A 25,549-nucleotide genomic window follows, 5' to 3' on the forward strand; every position below is an offset into this window, starting at 1 on the left:
GTGTGTGTGTGTGAGAGAGAGAGAGAGAGAGAGAGAGAGAGAGAGAGAGAGAGAGAGAGAGAGAGAGAGAGAAAACAAAAGAGAGAGATAGCAAAATGGAAAACAAAGGAAGACATGGGACATGATATCATGAGGTTCGTACAACAGGACTAGAAGGTGATCAGACTATCAAACCAGCCTTTAACTTTTCAAGCACACAACACAACCTTGAGACACGACTTGCGATTGAACAACATGGTCCAATAAGTACTGCACTCTGCCGGTTCCGTTTGTTCCAGAGTCAATGTCTGTTTTTATTTCTGTTGTTGTTTTTATTTGGGTCAGTGTCGTTCGGGTAAAATATTAATGATTGAAAAGGCCCAGAAAAGCAGTCAACCTCTCTCTCTCTCTCTCTCTCTCTCTCTCTCTCTCTCTCTCTCTCTCTCTCTCTCTCTCTCTCTCTCTCTCTCTCTCTCTCTCTCTCTCTCTCTCTCTCTCTCTCTCTCTCTCTCTCTCTCTCTCTTACGACCTTATTCATTCAAATCAGTCAGGCTTCAGAGAAAATCATTCGTGCCACACAGCATTAATAAACCTTGAAAACTTGCTTAGCAACATTAATAATAATGAACTCTGTGGTGTCCTATTCGTCGATTTTGCAAAAGCATTCGACGTCATTAATAATGCGTTACTTTTAAGAAAATTAGCTGAGTATAGATTGTCACCCCAAACCCTATGCCTCCTCTCATATTTCTTAGCCGGACGAGAGCAATCCGTCTGCGTGAATTCCACCATGTCAAGTAAAAGACCGGTGTTATATGGAGTCCCCCAGGGTTCTGTCCTTGGGCCACTTCTTTTCTCTCTGTATATTAACGATCTTCCTTTTAGTGTTAATGATGATTGTGAACTATTTGCTGATGATACGACCATACACACTTCTGATAAAAAAATTAGACAAAGTTTATTTATCATTGCAGAACAGTGTAGATGATCTCATTAATTGGACGAAATATAACCACATGAGTCTTAACCCCCAAAAGACCAAATACATGTGAATTACAACAAGACAAAAAAGACAAAACATCAAGAATAATCCTCATTCCTTATTAATTGGCAACGATGCAATAGCGGAAGTAGGAGATCACAAAGGTTTGGGAGTAAATATCGATAATAATTTATCTTGGACCCATCATTTTAGATCGTTGTGTAAAACCATGTCGAGGAAAATATATTTGTTGAACAGAATAAAGCACTTTCTTGATCCACACTCAAGGTTATTATTTTATAATGCATACATACAAACCATCACGGATTATTGTTCGACCATCTGGGACTCAGCCAGTGCAAACATTTTAAAACCACTGTACAGTCTACACAGACGAGCACTAAAATCAGTTCTATTAAAACAATCCAGTCTTGTTTTCGACGATTATAACAAACTTAAGATTTTGCTCTTAAAAGAAAGATTTAAATCAAATAAAGGCGTGCTCCTTCACAAAATCCTTTCCGGCCATGCACCGAGTGCTTTCATTACAAAATTTAAAGCCAAACCAAGCCGAAAATTCAACGTCCCCATTCCGCGGATAGACCTCTTTAAATCAAGTTTAGCTTATTCTTGCAGCGTTTTGTGGAATTCTCTCCCGGAATCAGTTCGAGTCCCAACAAGTCTCAATACTTTCAAAAAACACCTCTCATTACATTTAATGTCAAATTATGAAAAGTCACAGTGATGGAAGACTTCGTTCTGATTATTTTCATATTGATCATATCTGTCCATAAAGCATCAGTGTTTCATAACGCAAGAATGTATGTATATCCTACAACGTGTATATAGCCATGTGAATAGTTTTTCTGCCTTTTGTTTTTATTTTCATTTTCAAAAAAAAATTTTTTACTGTCATGCTTATCTTTTGTAATTGTTTTACGTTTGTAGATATATATATAAATATATATATATATATATATATGTATTTAAGATTAGAATAGTCCCTCTCTGGGCGAGGGCTGGTTGAAAAGAAGCTCGTTTATATTGCTTATGCCACAACCCTCGTAAAATAAAATTTGATTTGATTTGATTTGATTTGATTTGATCTCTCTCTCTCTCTCTCTCTCTCTCTCTCTCTCTCTCTCTCTCTCTCTCTCTCTCTCTCTCTCTCTCTCTCTCTCTCTCTCTCTCTCTCTCTCTCTCTCTCTCTCTCTCACAAATTCGAGATTATTGTGCGCTTCACCCAGATAAATACATCAAGTATTAAATGCTGAGAGGTCGGGGTTTTAAATTGACACTACCACTCGGTGCAATAATGTCAATGAATCAAAACAAAGCGATGAACAAAAACTAACAAACAACGCCACCATAGCAACAACAAGAACGCACGTGCGCACGCGCCCAGCACACAGACACACACACACACACACACGCGCGCGCGCATACAGTTACAAACACACACACACACACACACACACACACACGCACGCACGCACACACACACACGCACACACACACACACACACACACACACACGACGAGGAAGAAATAATCGTTGAAACTAATGCCGGTCACGTAAATGGGACCACTATGTTGGAACATTAAAAATGCATACTGCGAGCCATGGTAGAACATATGACACAATACAAGGTTTGGAAACCCCAGGGACACCCCGCAGAAATTCCCCAACAACGGTTTGGAAAGTCGTCGCCCAGCAACAGGCTTGCACGAAATCGAGGACTGCACTATATCAGGTAGCAACCAATGTTTGTGTCTCCATTTCGAGGGAGCTACTGCCATACAGAAATACGTTCAGGACGGAGAGACTAATGGGACAAGATGTTCTTTGTGAAACACAATCACGAAAAAATTAAATAATTTTGACTTACAAATTAGTTTCATTCCGTGAGTATTACTTCACATTCAAGGGACGTATCTTCATGGCTAACTGTTGACGGGGAGAGTTACTTTAGTACACCAAGCTTGCAGACGATCACTGGGTCGACATCTTCACTGCAGTTGGCCTATATAGAGACATGAATCGGTAATACGCTGAAGATATGGTGTGATACTTTGACTCCGCTGTGGCTGTCTTCTTCGACAAAGTATCGAGATACGATCAAGATAGTCAGAGACGAAAGATGATGCATGCGTGTCTTCGTGTTTTCCAAGCCCTGAGACTTTCGCTGTGAACTTGGGATCTTTTTCGAGCGTGTGTGTGCACACGGGGATGGTCGGACATCGAAGAGAGTCTGCAAATGGCTGGGTGAAAACGGTCATACACGTACAAATCCTCTCGTGCAAAAACACGAGTGGAGTTTCAGCCCATGAACGCAGAAGAAGAAGAAGAAGTCTGCACAAATTTGACTCCGAGAAATAAATCTCTCGCCGAACGTGGGGATCGAACCCACGCTGATAGCGACCAACTGGCTACAAAGCCAGCTACGTCCCCGCCCCCGTTTGAGACTCGCAAGAGGAATATCAACACGTGCACAGTCCTGCAAATATTCCTCATCATGAAAGGGTACCACTGTCATCTCCTTCTCTGCCTTGCGATATGGATGTCTCTTTACCAAGCAACACAGTCTGTCTTTCAAGAAAGCATTTTCATCGTCACCGCAAGTAACGCGACCCACAACTGCCGACCGGTAGATGGCGCGGAGATAGCACGTGACGTGACGTCACGAAGTCTGCTGGATTGCGGAAGGTCTTGCGTAAACATGGAGAAGTGTGAGATGCTGGCGTACTCTGAGCAGCAAGGTGTGTGTCTGTTCTACCACCACCACTGGAAGTCTGACCTGTGCGACGTGAAGGGAGACTGGATGATGATGACCAAGGGGGAAGCCAACCTCACGGTAAGTAACCTGCGTTTGAACTTTCCCAAGCAGTGGACGGTGACATTTTGTTTTCACCCAAAATACATTCAGAAATGATTTCAAGTACAAACATTAGCATTTTAAAACCGATTGTATGTCCCAGTCATTGTGAAAGCACCTTTACCTTCTTCAAACGCACACCACGTTCAAGACATCGCTTTTGGGGAAACGTACCATAACAGCTTACCTTACAAGAGGAGCAAGTAAATAATAATAATAATAACTGGACATTTTTGAGTGCCTAACCTATGGCTCTAGGCCCTTTACAAAAGAACATATACAAAATAGAACAACTAAATGTACAACCTGCATAAAACAATTAATCATACGGACAAAAATCACCACATGTACTGTTCAGACAATAGTCATACATGCTATATACACTATATATACACACATACCCAACCCCCCGCGGGTTAGGGGGAGTCCCATATTGGTTGGGACGAGAAAGAATTTACCCGATGCTACCCAGCATGTCGTAAGAGGCGACTAACGGTTCTGTTTGTCCTTTTACCCTTGTTAAGTGTTTCTTGTATAGAATATAGTCAATGTTTGTAAAGATTTTAGTCAAGCAGTATGTAAGAAATGTTAAGTCCTTTGTACTGGAAACTTGCATTCTCCCAGTAAGGTCATATATTGTACTACGTTGCAAGCCCCTGGAGCAATTTTTTGATTAGTGCTTTTCAATCAATCAATCAATGAGTCTTATATCGCGCATATTCCGTGGGTACAGTTCTAGGCGCTCTGCAGTGATGCCGTGTGAGATGAAATTTTTATACGGCCAGTAGATTGCAGCCATTTCGGCGCATATTTACCTTTCACGGCCTATTATTCCAAGTCACACGGGTATAGGTAGACAATTATTAACTGTGCCTAAGCAATTTTGCCAGGAAAGACCCTTTTGTCAATCGTGGGATCTTTAACGTGCACACCCAATGTAGTGTACACGGGGGGAGGTTCGGACACCGAAGAGAGTCTGCACACAAAGTTGACTCTGTGAAATAAATTTCCGCCGAACCTGGGATCGAACTCACGCTGACAGCGGCCAACTGAATACAAATCCAGCGCGCTACCAACTGAGCTATATCCCCGTGAACAAGAAACAATTAACAAGTGGCTCTATCCCATCTCCCCCCTTTCCCCTATCCCATCTCCCCCCTTTCCCCGTCGCGATATAACCTTGAATGGTTGAAAACGACGTTAAACACCAAATAAAGAACACATACCCAGCGAACACTTTCATCAATCATGCCAACTTTATGGGAGAGGAGTACGTGCAGAAATGGAATGAAAAAGACATCAGGCCGGATTGGTGTAATATTGTGTGAAAAAAAGAAGATTAGCACTGCAGCTTTAAGGCCAAATAAAAATATTTGTCATCATTTTCACGAGTTTTCATTCACAAGCACCTGGGAAATAAATCTCATGTTCCCCGGGGAATAAATTCCTGGTTACCATAGTTGCAGGAAGCCCTATTACATGGATAATCAAACCCAATAGAAACGCTCGAGGATTCTTCGGCTCTTTTCATTGGCGTTTCCCCAGACCTAAACAGACAACAAGACACTGCTTTGCAAAGTTCCAAGAACCAACTGGCAAACTGGCAAAAGTAAACAAAAAAACAAAACTACTTCAATAAATTCGTCACAAACAAATGAAACCTACCGATATGTTATGTCTTCTTACAAAGTCATGGAGTGCGTGTATCTTTGTGTGAGAAACACGAACGTCAAGTTCAAGTCAAACCAATTGACCCCTGACACACATTTTGACCCGTGCACAAGACGTTGTATCGATAAACGAAGCACAAATAAGAAATAATGATAAAAGCAAAGAAAATAGCAACAAGATATGCAAACATCTCACAAAGCCGAGCAAGCAGATTGACAAGTCTAATGAAAAACAAAGAGGTACTGAGTCGGAAACAAGATCGCGATTATTTCCTTCGCTGCACGACGCAAATCTTCTGTGACCTTTGACTCAACGTAGCTTCCACATTCGATTACTAAGCTTAATACTCACAACTGAAAGCCGAGGGAGTGGAATACAGAGATGAACAAACAGAACTGTGCATCCTCAAACCTGACATATTCATCCCAACATTTTATGAACTCGAAAATACAGAAAGTTGCTTTCACACGCCAGCTTTGATTGCCAATGGTTATCCGCACGGAACTCGTGTGGTTATCAGCACGGAACCCGTGTTTCAAAGCATGGCTCCCTGTGTTGATTGTTATCTTATTTTCTCACTACCAAAATGATGACAAAAACGATGTTTGGTGGTTTGTTGTCAGACCAGCTTTTTTTGTCGGTCCTCGGGGGGCATATCGACTTTTGTTTCATATTTATTGACCGCGGCCTTCGACGATATGGTCCCCCTCGGACGACAAAAAAGCTGGTCTGTCAACAACCCATCAAACATATTATAATGTTGGTTTAGGGTAACGTGACCAAAAAAGATTGGGTCGGTAGGTCGGCTTTTTTATTTTATTTTATTTTATTTTTTTCTTAAATTTAGTCGATGTTAAAGCAGGTTACTTCCCTTAGTCTCAGTATGGTTCGCAAAATGTGCCAAAAGTTTAGTTTCTTTTTGGAAATAGGCCCGGTCGGGTTACCCTAAACCAACATATATTTTTATTTGGCCTTATATTCCAATGCCATAGATGTGTACGTATAGTTGTAACCCAGTTCATTCTTAGAAGTCGTTTGCTCCTATTTCAGACCTACAAGAAAGTGCGTGTATCTTGTACAATTGAGCAAGGACTATCTGTTTCCATGAAGATTTTGTTTTTTTAATTCCTGCCAATTGTGTTTATTTAATGTGTATCTTTCACATATTGATGTGGGTTTTTGTATTCAGAGGCAAGAGAAGACATAGACATAGACAAAGACAAAGACATAGAACACTTTATTATCTCAACGAGGAGAAACAAGGGCGCATTGTCGACAGACACAGTAAACACGAAATCTTGTTCTTTCATCTTACATTTTAACATACACTTTTCAACGCTCAGTGGCTGTCAGTAGAGTGTTGTGCTAAAAAGGCACGTGCATTTTGCAGATGACAGTGTGTCTTAATGGCGGGGATGTGAAGGAGGACGGCGTCAGCTGCCAGTGTTACCATGGTTACGTCGGGGACAGGTGCCAGAGGGTGATGGAAGGTGAGAGCTGATGTTAACTACATTGTGTACTACAGAACCGTAACTATAAGTATGCTGTAAAATTCGACTGATGTACCATGGATAAGTTTCCTGTAAGTTCGAATGAAAACCACATTATAAACCACGGTTAACGACATATCATAATCAGCCAACCCCTGTGAGTCTATGAAATCTATACGGTTTGGGGTTGAAGTTGGAATAGTATAGATCACTCATAAATCGTACGAACATTGCTGGTTCCTGTGACTCACTGATTACTCGAGTGGGCCAAAGAACGAAATAAAGCTGTTCCAAGAGGTATCAATGTTCCTGTGACTCACTGATTACTCGAGTGGGCCAAACAACGAGATGAAGCTGTTCCAAGAGGTATCAATGTTCCTGTGACTCACTGATTACTCGAGTGGGCCAAACAACGAGATGAAGCTGTTCCAAGAGGTATCAATGTTCCTGTGACTCACTGATTACTCGAGTGGGCCAAAGAACGAGATAAAGCTGTTCCAAGAGGTATCAATGTTCCTGTGACTCACTGATTACTCGAGTAGGCCAAAGAACGAGATGAAGCTGTTCCAAGAGGTATCAATGTTCCTGTGACTCACTGATTACTCGAGTGGGCCAAAGAACGAGATAAAGCTGTTCCAAGAGGTATCAATGTTCCTGTGACTCACTGATTACTCGAGTGGGCCAAAGAACGAGGTGAAGCTGTTCCAAGAGGTATCAGTGTTCCTGTGACTCACTGATTACTCGAGTAGGCCAAAGAACGAGATGAAGCTGTTCCAAGAGGTATCAATGTTCCTGTGACTCACTGATTACTCGAGTAGGCCAAAGAACGAGATGAAGCTGTTCCAAGAGGTATCAATGTTCCTGTGACTCACTGATTACTCGAGTAGGCCAAAGAACGAGATGAAGCTGTTCCAAGAGGTATCAATGTTCCTGTGACTCACTGATTACTCGAGTGGGCCAAAGAACCAGATAAAGCTGTTCCAAGAGGTATCAATGTTGCTGTGACTCACTGATTACTCGAGTAGGCCAAAGAACGAGATGAAGCTGTTCCAAGAGGTATCAATGTTCCTGTGACTCACTGATTACTCGAGTGGGCCAAAGAACGAGATAAAGCTGTTCCCAGAGGTATCAATGTTCCTGTGTCTCACTGATTACTCGAGTGGGCCAAAGAACGAGATGAAGCTGTTCCAAGAGGTACCAATGTTCCTGTGACTCACTGATTACTCGAGTAGGCCAAAGAACGAGATGAAGCTGTTCCAAGAGGTATCAATGTTCCTGTGACTCATTGATTACTCGAGTAGGCCAAAGAACGAGATGAAGCTGTTCCAAGAGGTATCAATGTTCCTGTGACTCACTGATTACTCGAGTGGGCCAAAGAACGAGATAAAGCTGTTCCAAGAGGTATCAATGTTCCTGTGACTCACTGATTACTCGAGTAGGCCAAAGAACGAGATGAAGCTGTTCCAAGAGGTATCAATGTTCCTGTGACTCACTGATTACTCGAGTAGGCCAAAGAACGAGATGAAGCTGTTCCAAGAGGTATCAATGTTCCTGTGACTCACTGATTACTCGAGTGGGCCAAAGAACGAGATAAAGCTGTTCCAAGAGGTATCAATGTTCCTGTGACTCACTGATTACTCGAGTAGGCCAAAGAACGAGATGAAGCTGTTCCAAGAGGTATCAATGTTCCTGTGACTCACTGATTACTCGAGTGGGCCAAAGAACGAGATAAAGCTGTTCCAAGAGGTATCAATGTTCCTGTGTCTCACTGATTACTCGAGTGGGCCAAAGAACGAGATGAAGCTGTTCCAAGAGGTATCAATGTTCCTGTGACTCACTGATTACTCGAGTAGGCCAAAGAACGAGATGAAGCTGTTCCAAGAGGTATCAATGTTCCTGTGACTCATTGATTACTCGAGTAGGCCAAAGAACGAGATGAAGCTGTTCCAAGAGGTATCAATGTTCCTGTGACTCACTGATTACTCGAGTGGGCCAAAGAACGAGATAAAGCTGTTCCAAGAGGTATCAATGTTCCCGTGTCTCACTGATTACTCGAGTGGGCCAAAGAACGAGATGAAGCTGTTCCAAGAGGTATCAATGTTTCTGTGACTCACTGATTTAATTACTCGAGTAGGCCAAAGAACGAGATGAAGCTGTTCCAAGAGGTATCCATGTTCCTGTGACTCACTGATTACTCGAGTGGGCCAAAGAACGAGATAAAGCTGTTCCAAGAGGTATCAATGTTCCTGTGACTCACTGATTACTCGAGTAGGCCAAAGAACGAGATGAAGCTGTTCCAAGAGGTATCAATGTTCCTGTGACTCACTGATTACTCGAGTGGGCCAAAGAACGAGATAAAGCTGTTCCAAGAGGTATCAATGTTCCTGTGTCTCACTGATTACTCGAGTGGGCCAAAGAACGAGATGAAGCTGTTCCAAGAGGTATCAATGTTCCTGTGACTCACTGATTACTCGAGTGGGCCAAAGAACGAGATGAAGCTGTTCCAAGAGGTATCAATGTTCCTGTGACTCACTGATTACTCGAGTAGGCCAAAGAACGAGATGAAGCTGTTCCAAAAGGTATCAATGTTCCTGTGACTCACTGATTACTCGAGTAGGCCAAAGAACGAGATGAAGCTGTTCCAAGAGGTATCAATGTTCCTGTGACTCACTGATTACTCGAGTGGGCCAAAGAACGAGATAAAGCTGTTCCCAGAGGTATCAATGTTCCTGTGTCTCACTGATTACTCGAGTGGGCCAAAGAACGAGATGAAGCTGTTCCAAGAGGTATCAATGTTCCTGTGACTCACTGATTACTCGAGTGGGCCAAAGAACGAGATGAAGCTGTTCCAAGAGGTATCAATGTTCCTGTGACTCACTGATTACTCGAGTGGGCCAAAGAACGAGATGAAGCTGTTCCAAAAGGTATCAATGTTCCTGTGACTCACTGATTACTCGAGTAGGCCAAAGAACGAGATGAAGCTGTTCCAAGAGGTATCAATGTTCCTGTGACTCACTGATTACTCGAGTGGGCCAAAGAACGAGATAAAGCTGTTCCAAGAGGTATCAATGTTCCTGTGTCTCACTGATTACTCGAGTGGGCCAAAGAACGAGATGAAGCTGTTCCAAGAGGTATCAATGTTCCTGTGACTCACTGATTACTCGAGTGGGCCAAAGAACGAGATGAAGCTGTTCCAAGAGGTATCAATGTTCCTGTGACTCACTGATTACTCGAGTGGGCCAAAGAACGAGATAAAGCTGTTCCAAGAGGTATCAATGTTCCTGTGACTCACTGATTACTCGAGTAGGCCAAAGAACGAGATGAAGCTGTTCCAAGAGGTATCAATGTTCCTGTGACTCACTGATTACTCGAGTGGGCCAAAGAACGAGATAAAGCTGTTCCAAGAGGTATCAATGTTCCTGTGTCTCACTGATTACTCGAGTGGGCCAAAGAACGAGATGAAGCTGTTCCAAGAGGTATCAATGTTCCTGTGACTCACTGATTACTCGAGTGGGCCAAAGAACGAGATGAAGCTGTTCCAAGAGGTATCAATGTTCCTGTGACTCACTGATTACTCGAGTAGGCCAAAGAACGAGATGAAGCTGTTCCAAAAGGTATCAATGTTCCTGTGACTCACTGATTACTCGAGTAGGCCAAAGAACGAGATCCCAGCCAGCAAGACATTAGCGGCCGATAATCGGCCGAACACCCTTCAAAAAGTCGGGCCGGTGACGTCAAAACATACGACGCGGGTGTTGGCCCGACTAACTTTTGCAAAGAGGCAACGATGCGGCCGATAGGCGGCCGAACACCTGCACTATGGCGGCACGCATCCGGTCCGATGTTAATCGGCCCGATGACTTGTTTGACCTGCGGTCCGACACCTTATGCCGACATCGGGAAGATATCGATTTCAGCGGGAAGACATCGGGACGATGTCGGCATAAGGTGTCGGGCCGCAGGTCCAACAAGCCATCGGGCCGATTAACATCGGACCGGATGCGTGCCGCCATAGTACAGGTGTTCGGCCGCCTGTCGGCCGCCTCGTTGCCTCTTTGCAAAAGTTAGTCGGGCCAACACCCGCGTCGTATCTTTTGACGTCACCTGCCCGACTTTTTGAAGGGTGTTCGGCCGACTATCGGCCGCTAATGTCTTGCTGGCTGGGTGCAGCTACAGATACAGCAGTATGTACCACCACCACCCCCCCCCCCCCCCCCCAAGTGTAACAGTGCAAAATTCACTTACAGCTACAGCTACAGCAGTATAACCCCCCCTCCCCCCAGTGTTACAGTTGCAAACAAACCTACAGATACAGCAGTGTGTACACCCCCCCCCCCCCCAGTGTAACAGTGCAAAACAAATCACCAGCTAGAGATACAGCAGTATGTAGAACCCCCCGCCCCTACCGCGTACCGCCCTCACTGTAACAGTACAAAACACACCTACAGCTACAGATACAGCCGTATACACCCCCCCCCCCCCCTCAGTATTACAGTATAAAACACACCTACAGCAACAGATTCAGCAGTATATACAACCCCCCAAGTGTAACAGTGCAAAAATTACTTACAGCTACAGCTACAGCAGTATGTACACCTCCCCTCCCCCTTAGTAACAGTGCAAAACACACCTACAGCTACAGCAGTATGTACAACCCCCAACCCCCCCCCCCCCCCCCCACCACTGTAACAGTACAAAACTCATTTACAGCTACAGATTCAGAATTATGTACATCCCCCTCCCCCCGCTGCCACCACTGTAACAGTACCAAACATACAACACTCCACCCCCTTCCCTCGTGTAGAGCGCAAAACACACCTAGAGCTACAGATACAGCAGTATACAACCCCAATCCCCCCCCCCCCCCCCCCCTGTGTGCAAAACACACCAACAGCTACAAAAACAGCAGTATGTTCACCCCTCCCCCTCCCCCTACTGTAACAGTACATAACACACCTACAGCTTCAGCTAGTTACATCTATGCTTGGCGCTGGTGGACAATATTCACTTTTTTTGGCAAAAACCGCCAGTTTTGGCCAAAAAAGACAAAGATTTGGCCAAAACAACCCACACATTTGGCCAAATAAAATAGATTTGGCTATAACTTTTTTTGGGCCAAAACTTTCTATGTAAAAGTTTTGGCCAAAACTGTTTATGTTAGCTAAAACGGGAGATTTGGCCAAACTTCTGCCACAAAAAGATTTGGCCAAAAAAAGATTTGGCCAAACAAAAAAGATTTGGCCAAATCTTCACTTTTTGGCCAAATCTTTTTTGTTTGGCCAAATCTTTTTTTGGCAAAATCTTTTGTATTTGCTGGCGCTGGTGGACAATATTCACTTTTTTGGCCAAATCTCTTTTTGGCCAAAACTTTGCTTTTTTGGCCAAAACTTTGCTTTTTTGGCCAATACCGCCAGTTTTGGCCAAAAAAGTGTGTTTTTGGCAAAATAAGTGAATATTGTCCACCAGCGCCAAGCAGCTTGGCGCTGGTGAACAATATTCACTTTTTTGGCCAAAAACGCACTTTTTTGGCCAAAACTGGCGGTTTTGGCCAAAACTGGTGGTTTTGGCCAAAACTGGCGTTTTTGGCCGAAACTATACTTTTTTGGCCAAAACTTTGCTTTTTTGGCCAATACCGCCAGTTTTGGCCAAAAAAGTGCGTTTTTGGCAAAATAAGTGAATATTGTCCACCAGCGCCAAGCAGCTTGGCGCTGGTGAACAATATTCACTTTCTTGGCCAAAAACGCACTTTTTTGGCCAAAACTGGCGGTTTTGGCCAAAACTGGCGGTTTTGGCCAAAACTGGCGTTTTTGGCCGAAACTATATTTTTTTGGCCAAAACTTTGCTTTTTTGGCCAAAAATGTACGTTTTTGGCCAAAAAAGTGTGTTTTTGGCAAAAAAAAGTGAATATTGTCCACCAGCGCCAAGCTGCTTGGCGCTGGTGAACAATATTCACTTTTTTGGCCAAAAACGCACTTTTTTGGCCAAAACTGGCGTTTTTGGCCAAAACTATACTTTTTTGGCCAAAACTTTGCTTTTTTGGCCAAAACTAGTGGTTTTGGCCAAAACTGGCGGTTTTGGCCAAAACTGGCGTTTTTGGCCAAAACTATACTTTTTTGGCCAAAACTTTGCTTTTTTGGCCAAAAACGCCAGTTTTGGCCAAAAAAGTGTGTTTTGGGCAAAAAAAGTGAATATTGTCCACCAGCGCCAAGCAGCTTGGCGCTGGTGGACAATTTTCACTTTTTTGGCCAAAACTATAATTTTTTGGCCAAAACTGGCGTTTTTGGCCAAAACTGGCGTTTTTGGCTAAAACTGGCGTTTTTGGCCAAAACTGGCGTTTTTGGCCAAAACTGGCGTTTTTGGCCAAAACTGGCGTTTTTGGCCAAAAGTATACTTTTTTGGCCAAAACTTTGCTTTTTTGGCCAAAACTGGCGTTTTTGGCCAAAAAAATGAATATTGTCTATCAGCGCCAAGGGGTACTCAAAGATTTGGCCAAAAAATGAAGTTTTGGCCAAAACTATGTTTTGGCCAAAACTTTCAATGCAAAAGTTTTGGCCAAAAAAAGATTTGGCCAAATCTAAAACATTTGGCCAAAAAAGTGAAGATTTGGCCAAATGTTTTAGATTTGGCCAAATATTTTTTTGGCCAAAACTTTGCACTTAAAAGTTTTGGCCAAAACATGTTTTTGGCCAAAAACACACTTTTTGGCCAATAATGTACGTTTTTGGCCAAAAAAGTGTGTTTTTGGCCAAAAAAGTGAATATTGTCCACCAGCGCCAAGCATATACATCAGTATGCACACCCCCCCCCCCCCCCCCAAGTGTAACAGTACAAAACACACCTACAGCTACAGATTCAGCAGTATGTACAACCCCCTCCCCCCCCCCCCCCCCCCCCCAGTGTCACTGTGCAGAACACACATACAGCTACAGATTCAGCAGTTAGTATGTACACCCCCCCCCCCCCCCCAAGTGTGTAACAGTGCAAAACACACCACCAGCTACAGATAGATCAGTATGTACACCCCCCCCCCCCACCCCAAGTGTTACAATGCAATACACGTCACACCTACAGCTACAGATACATCAGTATGTACACCCCCCCCCCCCCCCCCCCAAGTGTAACAGTGCAAACCACACTTACAGCTACAGATTCAGCAGTATGTACTCCACCCCCCCCCCCCCCCCCCCCAGTGTAACAGTGCAAAAATCACCAACAACTACTGCAGTATGTACCCCCCCTCCCCCTACAGCTACAGAAGTATGTTACCCCCCCCCCCCCCCTGTAACAGGACAATACACACCTACATCTACAGCAGTATGTACACACACCCCCCCCCCCCACACTGTAACAAGACAAAACACACCTACATCTATATTTACAGCAGTGTGTACAACACCCCCCTCCCCCACTGTAACAGGACAAAACACACCTACATCTACATATACAGAATAAGATACAGCAGTATGTACTCCCTCCCCCCCCCCCCCCTCACTGTAACAGCAAAACTAACATTGAGAGCCAAAAAAAACCGAAATCACTTACTCGCTCCATCCGTCGGTTGTCCTCGAGTTGACGTCTGAATCTGATTGTCATTGCCAAGAGCCTGACTCACTGGCTACACAACTATTCTCACCGCCACCACGTGGCACTGGGACCAGCACTCAGATTGAGATCCCGAGGCGACATTCGTCTCGGATAACATATCATCAATGTGCTGTCCAACATTCCCAAAAATGTCTCTTCTTTCGATATTAACTTGAACTAAGAAAACAAATAAAATTCGCTCACGCGGGAAAGCAGCAGCCATTTGCACACTCAATCTTGTTTACCGTAAGGAAAGCTATTTGAATATTTCAAGTAAATGATGGCGTATTTTTAAAATGTAAAACTCATGATTTGAGCTCATGCTGTATTTGATTGCAAATATGCAAATAAAACTTACAATTAATTATCCTACTCCTATGTGAAAAAGTCAACAAATATGAATAATTTAGTTTCGCATTTGCATGGTCAGTCTCATAATGTCACGCCGTTGCTGGACCGACGCTTGAACAGGGGACGTAACAAATGTTAAAATAATGATCATCAATTTGTTATCTCCCGTAACTCTGCATAATTTTATCGACAGCAACATTGCGTCGGGCCGATGTCGGGGTTTATTACGTACATTTATACACAGTCAAACGGTATCGGCGCGACAACGGACGACGACACACGACATATGACGACGTCACCCGACTGAAATCGTCAGTCGGCCGACGAAAGCTTGCTAGCTGGGATGAAGCTGTTCCAAGAGGTATCAATGTTCCTGTGACTCACTGATTACTCGAGTGGGCCAAAGAACGAGATAAAGCTGTTCCAAGAGGTATCAATGTTCCTGTGTGTCACTGATTACTCGAGTGGGCCAAAGAACGAGATGAAGCTGTTCCAAGAGGTATCAATGTTCCTGTGTCTCACTGATTACTCGAGTGGGCCAAAGAACGAGATGAAGCTGTTCCAAGAGGTATCAATGTTTCTGTATCTTTACAGACTGCTACGAGGGGAAGATGTCCGGACACTATCCCCGTCTCGGTAGCGGTGACCAAGCTGTGCTGTGGGCGCAGCCACGCTCGATGGAACAGCCTGTGCAAGTCAGGTGCCAGGGTAATGCTAACACCATTATACAGCGCCGGTCGTCGCCTTCCGTTGACTTCAACAGAACCTGGCAGGTAGGCAAATGTAACTTGTCTTTTCGATAGATGCAAATGAAATGAACGCTGTAAAGTCCACTTTTAAGGCCGATTGGTCGAAGTTCTTGTTAATGTTTTGTTTTTTCCTGAATAAAACGTTCCAAAAATGTAACCTTCATTGTTTTTTGTTGATAGGAATATGAAGAAGGCTTCGGAAAGGTGGGCCAGGACTTCTGGATGGGACTGCGGAACATGTACCTGTTCACCAATGCCAGGCAGTACGACCTCGTCTTCTACTTTAACCTCAAGAACGGCACAACCCGCTACTTTATCTTCAAGGATTTTCGTATCACAGAAAACACTACCTATACCGCCAGTCTGGGAGCGTACGCGTATATACAAAACCAAATCATCAACGGTCGACCTGTGGAGGAAATGAGCGGCAAACCTTTCAGCACCTACGACAACGACAACGACAACGCCGTGAATGTCAACTGCGGAGAGAGGTTCGGAGGAGGCTGGTGGTTCAACGCCTGCTCGGAGCTGAACGCCAACGGACGTCTGGTGACGACAGGGGTGTGGTCCGGTGAGAAAGAGGAGGTGCACTACCAACGGCTGGGGAACAACGCACCTATCTACATGGATCTCAGGCTGAAGATTCAACAACCTTAGTCTTAGTATTCGACTGAGAGTGTTTCAAGCTGCAGCACTGCGGATCTCTAAGCTGAAAACTCGCGGGTTTCTGAGAGAGGATGGTAGAATAAGTGCTTTTTTTGGTCATTTGTGTATCTTTGACTTGGTATGTAATGGTGTTCCGTTTCCAAGGCTACACAGTGTGAGTTGTCTAGAAAAGCAGAGTATGCTAAATCAAATGCCTCGGGAAAAATAACAATAAAAATGAAAAAAAAAAACCAGGTCAGAAGTAATTATCATTTGCACAAAGTTGCCAAGGATCATCAACATTTAAGAGCAGTTTTGCAAGAATGATATGTCCTTAATTATGATTGGTCAGAATAGAGTTACATGTTTCTATCAAAGTAAAATGATATGTGTATTGGTGTGTTTTCAAGTGGTTGGGAGAGAATATGAGAGAATAGAAATGGGCGTACATTATGATGAGTTTGAACGTCCTCTCTGTTTAAAGAGTGGGATAAAAAAAAATTACATTTCTTTGGAAAGTAACATTCATACAAACAAAGAGTGTACATATATATGTTAGGGATTAACATATCACTTGTGTAGCTTATCTGAACTTTTGTCTCTCCATATGATCCATTAGTACCAAGCGTTTATGTAAAGAGTGTAAATATATATGTTAGGGCCCGGTCACACAGCGCTGCGTCCTCACCACGACCATGCCGATCACGCCGATCTGAAAAAGTTATTAAATCGGGGCATATCGCCGTCAAAATCCAGCACATGGCACTAATACCCTAGTCACATATTATAGACGCCGCGTCTGCTACGACGGAAAAGTGTCCGAGAGCGTGGCCAATCGTGGGCCAAACGTGGCAGGATCTCCAAGAGCGTGGTTTGGTCGGGGTGGGATCTGCTAGTTCGGGAAGTTTGCACGCTCTCCCCACGCTTATGTTGAACTGCACAAAACAAGCGTAGTCGTGTACAGTCGTGATGTAGGTTTTTTTTATTCGCCATGTGCTGGATTTTGACGGCGAGCCCCGATTTGATAACTTTTTCAAATCGGAGTGATCGGCATGGTCGTCTTAAAAACGTAGAACTGTGTGACGGGGACCATAAAAAAACCGACATTACGACTGTACTGCGCCCAGACCCGGCTACGCTTGTTTTGTGCAGTTAAGCGTAGGGAGAGCGTGCAGCTTCGCGACTTAGCAGATCCCACCCCGACCAAACCACGCTCATGGAGATCCTCCTACGTTTGGCCCACGATTGGCCACGCTCTCCAATAATTTTACAACGGAGTAGAAGCGGCGTCTCTTTGTGACTAGGGATTTATATCTCTGGCGCAGCTTATCTGAGCTTGTTTCTCTCCATATGATCTAACAGTACCAAGCGTTTATGTGCAAAAGCATTGTGGAAAAAAACCTGGTACTCTAACTGGTGCAATAAGGAGTGGATTCAGTATGTGCTTTGAATGGCTTTAAAAAAAAAATTTTAATCAATTAATCTCAAATAATAGTTGCACCTATTACCATTGCAAAATGTTCGTTTAACTATTTGGATATAATCTTTTTGTTGCAGGATTATTTTGATCCTGCGTTTTTCGATCGTACCATTTTTAATTTCCTGCCAGCTTTTTGTGTTTTCTCCTAGCTCCATACTTTTAGATAATCTTTGCAATCAATGGAGTCTTCTGAATGTTCATTAGGCCACTTGGCTGTTGGTTTTATTGATGTTTTACTCATTTTAATCTCATGGGCGCTCGTTTGTTAATCTAAGCCTCGATTTTATCAATTAAAGGCACAATTCTTGAATGCGTGTGTGTGTGTGTGTGTGTGTGTGTGTGTGTGTGTGTGTGTGTGTGTGTGTGTGTGTGTGCGAGTGCGTGCGCGTGTGAGAGTGTATGTGTGTGTGTGTGTGTGTGTTGTGTGTGTGTATGTGTGTTTGTGTGCACATGCGCGCGCGTGAGTGTATTTGTGCGCGCGCGTGTTTGTGTGTGTGTGTGTGTGTGTGTGTGTGTGTGCGTGTGTGTGTATGCGTGTGTGTGTCTGTGTCTGTGACTGTCTGTCTGTCTGTCTGTCTGCGCCGAGCGGCAAAAAAAGCAGGGACATAATTATGAATGATGTATTAATCAGGGATAGTGACAAGATTGTGGGCCTTTACATTTTACGTTGTGAGGCACACCATTATGTCCTACATACGTTAGAGGTCGCCCATGTCATAACAAAACCATGCATATGCAATTAAGTTTTGGTAAAATTCTAGTCTGGCAGCAGTGACCTAATTGTACACTACTCATGGTGACAAAGTCACCTGGAAAAAACCGTAATTTTCGAGAAAAAAATATTTTTGCGTTTGTTGTTTCCTCTGCAAGAATTTTGAGAACTTACAAGTCACGCTATACTTTCTATATAGAGTGATATCATTATGCTTATATCATTAAAGATTTCACGAGGTTTTGGTAGAGATTTGAAGTTCCATAAGACACTTGAAGCTGAAGGAATACAGAATGTAGAATAAACAGAATATTACTGACTTGCTGCGTGATACCAGGTTTACAATAGCTGCTTGTTCAAATATTCAAACGCTCACTTTCGATAATATTTACTCCTCTGGGGAACGTCAGAAGACCTGAAAGCGACGTTCCAGTTCACGACAGCAGCGGAACTACGACCCAAGACACAACCGTCGAACGCAGAAGAAGAAGAAGAAGATAATATTTACTCGAGTTAATCAAACAACAACACACTTAACAGCAGAAATGAAACGTGTAAACACACACAAATACACACACACATACACATGCAGACACACACACGCACACGCACACACGCGCACGCACACAAACACACACATACATACACACACACACACACACACACACACACACACACATACACACACATACACACACACACACACACGCACGCACACACACTCACACATACACACACGCACAAACACACTTACACGCGCTCACACACATCCACGCACGCACACAAACACGCACACACAAACACGCACACACACACACACACGCACACACACACACACAAACTGTGCGCACACACACACACACACACACACACACACACTGGAGACCTGGCAGGGTCATGCTCGTCTGCGCGAAGCAAGCGAACATTGTACCTGAATAAACGTGTTTTGTTAATTTAACGTACATTTTTCAAGATGTTTGTCGGTGTACTTCGATCACTTTCATGGTGAGGTGTGTATTTTCAACTGGTGCCTTGCATAATGATCTCAAGCGTGTCTTTTTCGTCTCAACTATTCATTACAACTTCTTCTTCTTCAGCGTTCCAGAATTGTCTGGTTATATATACGTGTGAGCTCGTTTGCCCATTTGGGTTCCCCACACTATACTCTGAGAGCATAGTCAGCTCACTCCGCTCAGTTTCATTACAAGTACAACCACCTCGTCTTAGCAACAGTCAACTGCAACAGTTGAACCCCGCTTCAATGCTCACTGAAGTTGGTGTCTGGAACCCAATTTTCAAACTTTAAGTGAGCGTGTGCCTTTTCATGCAAGTGGCAGGCTGTACATTAATTAACCATGAACCCATGTCAAGGCCACGGTCTATAGCGTGTGACACATGTGAATGAATACTACAAGTTCGCGTCACTGTTCATTGGCTCTGTCGACGCTTGCTTCCTTTTACTAGAACAAAATCCTTTGTATCAGAAGTCTATTATACTAGAAGTACTCTACTACTACATTGTATTACCAGCAGTCGACACGCGGTGATACATATGCCCTTTGACCTTTCCTTGGGGATATCGCGTACTAAAAATAGAATACGGGATTCTGGAAATGCTGTTCAAGGGCACTAACCCACTATTATTCGATCTTCAATACACGACTCAAAACCTTTGGGATAAATCAAAAAGAATGAAATACAAGAATATAGAGTTCAGAAAAGAACCCCCAAAAAGTTGAAAATTGAGAAAACATGTTTTACATGTCTTGCCAATAAGGGGACTCGATCTCGAGACCGCCGGCTTTGGAGGCACACGTCTTACCGCGCTGCCACATGGCGTGAAAACTAAGACTTGAACTGCCAACATAACTTCCACGTGCCCGGGTTATTGTAGATGCCATGATCCTCCATGGTGGCTCTCGTGATTCGCAGCATCTCTCCCTGGGGCTGTTCACACACACACTGGGACACACACACGCACGCACACACGCACTGTATGCCTCTGCCTCTCTCTGTTTGTGTGTGTGTGTGTGTGTCTCTCTCTCTCTCTCTCTCTCTCTCTCTCTCTCTCTCTCTCTCTCTCTCTCTCTCTCTCTCTCTCTCTCTCTCTCTCTCTCTACAAGAATAACAGAACGACAAAAACTTTTCGATACACTTTTTTTGCATTTTTTTTTTAGCCGTTATACCCTCAACACAACACCAAGCTTTTGTCACATACACATTACAGCGTTATGTACAGACGTAACAGTCACGATCGGCAGCAACCATAGACAATATCCAATATCACACTTTTGTCTTCCAGCGAATAAACACTTATATATCACACACCTTCCTTCTTGTGTATCATCATCATGTCAAGCAACACAGATCTTTTGAGGCTTTACAAGGGGTACGAGCATCCGTCCACCTTGACACATTCCAAAAATCAACACCCTGGCTTCTTTTTTTCGCAGAGTAGAAATATTTTTGCTCAATTAATTCAGTAACTAAATTATCACCACTCGGGGAAGTAAGTAGCATAAAACAGACCCTAGCAACATCCCTGGTAACTATGTTGTGGTATCGTTCTCCTTATCGTTTTCACGCGACAAAATAAAAGGGAAGACGATACACTTTAGTACAAGTCTGTCACTTGGTATTCTAAAGTTTCCACACGAGCATGTATGTATTTCAGTACTGTACATCAACAAGAAAACGAGTACAGGAAGTGTCTTATTTACAAAGACTATCTACACGATTCTGAATCAATCAACTCATTGCCGTAAACCTCAGTCTAATAATATCACTAATATATCATTGACATACATATAACAAGAAATATTTAATAACATCGTGTAAAAATTACTACAACACATATCACGCTGTCAACTATACCCATATCATATGCATATAAACATTCATCACACAAACGCTCATTAACAATTATATTACAAGATTGTAATGTCTAAAGTGTAAATTGTCTTCCTTTTTTCAACAGCCGTAAATGCAAGTAATTAACAGATTTACAACAGAAGCATCAGCAGCAGCAGCAGTCATGCATATAGAGTGACTAATATTCCATCTAAACCTATTGTATATTAGGGAGATTAACTGGCGAAGCAGTCATAAAGACAGCTAATTTTACTTATCACTAGGTCTGCGAATCACGTGGCTTGGCCTCAACCAATCGAGTGCGACAAGAGTACAGGCTAGGCCTATGTGGTAGGCCTGCGAATCACGTGGCTTGGCCTCAACCAATCAAGTGCGACAAGAGTACAGGCTAGGGTTTTGTGGTAGGTCTGCGAATCACGTGGCTTGGCCTCAGCCAATCGAACGAGACAAGAGTACAGGCTTGGCCTATCTGGTATTCTGAATGGTTCTGTACAACTTTGTAAAAGTCTGCGCCTCTGTCATAAAACTGGACATGTTTTCCTTATCTTCACTGTAACGCAACAACGTAAGTAGGCTTATCGCGGTAATAACAAAAGCTTATTTTTCAAGGTTACCATTTTGACTGTACAGGTATCACAGCAAACACTAAATGAATTAACCTGAAAGTTTAACGATTGTGAAAGTAACTTTCACTTGCGCTATACCGGAGACAGAATGATGTTCCTTCTCCGATCAAACCTCACGGGGAAAAATTGTGATTCGAGCCATTGTGCTCCTGGCCATTGACAGTAACAGTATTTGAAATAAAATTGTTACTAACTCATACACTGCCGTGCCACGTATGGTCAGTTAACAGGTTAAACATGATTTGCATACTTATAAAAGAAGGATCCCCCCCTCCTCAAATAGATGAATTCCCAAAATAACTCTGTCGGGTTGTGAAAGAGAGAATGCCCTTGCTTTTTACTCGGACAAACATTGGAGGTGCCAATCACTAGCGAGGGGTGTGTCGGACACACGTGGATAGAAGCACTTTTGAAGTTATTTGTCAGAGGAAAGGCAAGGGTGTTAACTCTTTCATAACCCGTACAAACCCGACGGAGTTACTTCAAAAAACGTCTATCAAAAAGTCCATGAATGTCACACAGGTTTGCAAATAGTCCACCTGTAGCGCTGCTGCAGTATGAATTGTGAGGACATGTCAAGGAGCGCTTTCGTAATGCAAATAAACACATGCACAACGTGTTGATCCCCATTGTACTTACTATTTTTAAAAAAACCACCATGCATTTCGTGTACTAAACATTCTACACAAATTTGCCCTTTAAAGATTTATCACTCAATCTTCATGTGACCATCACTCAAAAAGACATTTACATAGGCTACATACACACATATTTGCTTCTGTTGAGACCACACACAAAAACCACCAACGTTGAACCAAATCAATAAGCTCATGGTAACCCTCACAGACTCAGACAGACAGACAGTGGGACAGCAAAACACACACACACACACACACACACACACACACACACACACACACACACACACACACACACACACACACATTAAAATTCAAAATCGATAACTAAACTTTACACAAGCTACTCAACCAAACATCCAACAAAAAAGCACGCAAAACAAAAACAAAAAAAACAAACAGCACACACACAAAAACATCGAGAAAAACAGACAAATCTAAATACACACAGTCCTAAGAACAAAACGCAACACTTTAAACAAAAAAATTAAAAAATATAATCAAAGAAAGTCAAGTGGAAACAAATAATCCAAGGTCAATTCAATAGTGCACTTATATGTCAGACTCAATTATTCAGTCAAAAATTATAATGAGACAGTTGCACAAAGAAAAGATTTTTCAGCTCACTGGGAAAGTTATCACTTGAAACTAAAGGAACCATATTTTTTTTCGGCACCATAAGGTCGCCGTCCTCAGGGAAAATCAATTCATTTATTAACGTCAATACAACAACAAATCAGATAATAATAATTTTTCAAAACTTGCATGAGTTTTATAATAAAGGGGTGGGGTTGGTTGGTTAATAGCTGTTGCTTTTTCATGTCCCGACAACCTATTCAGCTATTCGGGATCGATTTAGTTTTGTTTCCTTTCTCAGTCTTCGTGTTTAAGCTATTTACATCTCGGTTTATTAACACTGAAGTGAATAAGCTGAAAATAATATATTTTTTAAAAACGGTTTCTGTTTCACTCTTGTCACTTTATATCTTATAAAAAAAATAATTAAAAAAACCACTTTGAGTTTGAAAAAAATCTTGTCCGGGGGCACGTTCCCGAAGGGGGTTGGGAGAGGGAGTGGGGGGGGGAGGAGGTTGAAAGATCAGTGTCTCGTTCATTGTGAAACCAACTGCCAAATCCAGTTTAATGGACATTTTTTGAGCCAGTGGTAAGAACTTGAAACGGTTGCATAACAGCTATTACCATCACTAGCGAACTGTCAAAATATCAGGTTTTGCAGTTTAAATAAACTATCAGCCGTTCTATCTGCTCGTTACAAAATGTAAACCATGAAAACAGTACACAGAGACAGAATAAAAACTATCCCGGCTGGAAACTTTTGTTTTTGTTTAGCAAGGGACCGATAAAACCTTGTCAACCTCCATTGACTAATATAATATTATCTGCAGTTGCTTCCCTTCAACTCTGAAGTCTGTGCCAGCACGTGATCTGTTTTCTGGGACTCTGTACCATCTCTTCATATTGTTCCCTGGCTTCCGGGTCAAAGTTCAAACCGATATAGCTTCGACCAACCAGGTGGCGTTTCCCTTCCTTGTCATGGTGCAAGACGGAGAGTGTGAAGTAGACTTTCTCCAATTGGTGCACGGGTACGTCGAAGGTGAACGACTCGTTGAAGCAAGGGCTGATTTCATTGGATTGCGAAGATGTCTTCGTCTTTTTCATTGGACGTCCGTCGTGCATCAGGGTTATTTTGACGTAACATTCTGCGGAAGATAACAGAAAACAACATGTCATTGTTCTTCTAAAATCTTGTTAGCAGAAAACCTGCTGATCATTCTGTGGAAGATAACAGAAAATGACATACTTCAGCAATTACGTCAAATCAATAACTGTTGCATGGAAGATAACAGAAAATGACACACTATAGCAATTGTGTCAAATCAAAAATTCCTTCCAGGAAAAAACGTCGGAAAACACATTCTAAGGACGATGACTGAAAAAAAACACCATTTAATGATTGCAACTAATCAAATTTAACAGCTCTTGCATGAGACAAATACGTCGATAACTTGACACATCTTTCTTGCGATAATTATGCCGGTAAATAGAGGGTAAGTCCAGAACTCGACCCATCCTTGACTTGGATACTGCGGAAAGTGTGCGGGAGTATTCCGTTTAACGTTTACGTACAAATACCGTTAGCCCCTTGAAGGCAGTCTCCTGTTCGGCTCACATGTTATATGAAGTCTTATATCGCGCGCGTATCTCCAGACTCGGACTCAAGGCGCAGGGATCCATTTATGCCGTGTGAGATTGAATTTTTTACACAATACATCACGCATTCACATCGACCAGCAGATCGCAGCCATTTCGGCGGATATCCTACTTTTCACGGCCTATTATTCCAAGTCACACGGGTATTTTGGTGGACATTTTTTATCTATGTCTATACAATTTTGCCAGGAAAGACCCTTTTGTCAACCGTGGGATCTTTAACGTGCACACCCCCAATGCAGTAGATTCTTTCTTTCTGTCTTTGCTTGATGATGTTCATATTTAATCTGACGAAATACCCATTCATAACTCCTTGGCAGACTTTGAACCAAAGTTTCATTCTTTTCATGGGCAAACAGAGAGGCTACTGGAACTTTGTTATAAAAGTTGATAATTATGGAACAGCCTCAACGACAACAACCACAACCAAAAATAATATCCTTGTGATATAATCAAAGTTCTGTCAACATTTCGACAATAGATAAACAGTCGTTTAATTTGTTTGCTCAGAGGAGAAAGTCCAAAAAACTTAATATTCTCGATTTCTTTCGTCCCAAAGTTAATGTAATTATTTTTGGACGGAGCACTTGGTAGCAAAAACAAAACGACTTTAAATTAACTCGAAAACAGATAGCATCAAAACAAAAAGTTTAAATAAATAAA

At 42.8% G+C, this 25,549-nt stretch overlaps 2 protein-coding genes across 4 annotated transcripts in view; one reads left to right on the forward strand and one right to left on the reverse strand.

Annotated features, from left to right (window-relative positions):
- Positions 1–2,593: 2,593 nt before the first annotated feature.
- LOC138954826 (tenascin-R-like) lies at positions 2,594–18,100 on the forward strand. The gene is made up of 4 exons (XM_070326591.1): positions 2,594–3,816; positions 6,899–6,998; positions 15,528–15,706; positions 15,863–18,100. Exons 1-4 carry the CDS (start codon positions 3,289–3,291, stop codon positions 16,337–16,339), a joined length of 1,284 nt encoding a protein of 427 aa, XP_070182692.1. The 5' UTR covers positions 2,594–3,288; the 3' UTR covers positions 16,340–18,100.
- Positions 18,101–20,659: 2,559 nt separating this feature from the next.
- LOC138954825 (synaptotagmin-5-like) overlaps positions 20,660–25,549 on the reverse strand; it is a 31,249-nt gene continuing 26,359 nt past the window's right edge. For all 3 annotated transcript variants that reach the window (XM_070326587.1, XM_070326588.1, XM_070326589.1), the window contains exon 8: positions 20,660–24,375. In XM_070326587.1, the coding sequence (XP_070182688.1) occupies positions 24,071–24,375 (305 nt within the window). In that variant the 3' untranslated portion in view covers positions 20,660–24,070. The remainder of the gene's footprint in view (positions 24,376–25,549) is intronic.

Source organism: Littorina saxatilis, unplaced genomic scaffold, assembly GCF_037325665.1.
Source record: "Littorina saxatilis isolate snail1 unplaced genomic scaffold, US_GU_Lsax_2.0 scaffold_527, whole genome shotgun sequence".
NCBI classification, from domain to species: Eukaryota; Metazoa; Mollusca; class Gastropoda; order Littorinimorpha; family Littorinidae; genus Littorina; species Littorina saxatilis.

What these genes read in the sequence shown, in the direction of transcription:
- LOC138954826 (XM_070326591.1), top strand. Translation starts at nt 3,289, where the DNA reads ATGAACGCAGAAGAAGAAGAAGAAGTCTGCACAAATTTGACTCCGAGA. An exon ending in AGGGGGAAGCCAACCTCACG is followed by an intron (nt 3,817 to 6,898) that starts GTAAGTAACCTG and finishes TGCATTTTGCAG; the next exon opens with ATGACAGTGTGTCTTAATGG. An exon ending in ACTTCAACAGAACCTGGCAG is followed by an intron (nt 15,707 to 15,862) that starts GTAGGCAAATGT and finishes TTTTGTTGATAG; the next exon opens with GAATATGAAGAAGGCTTCGG.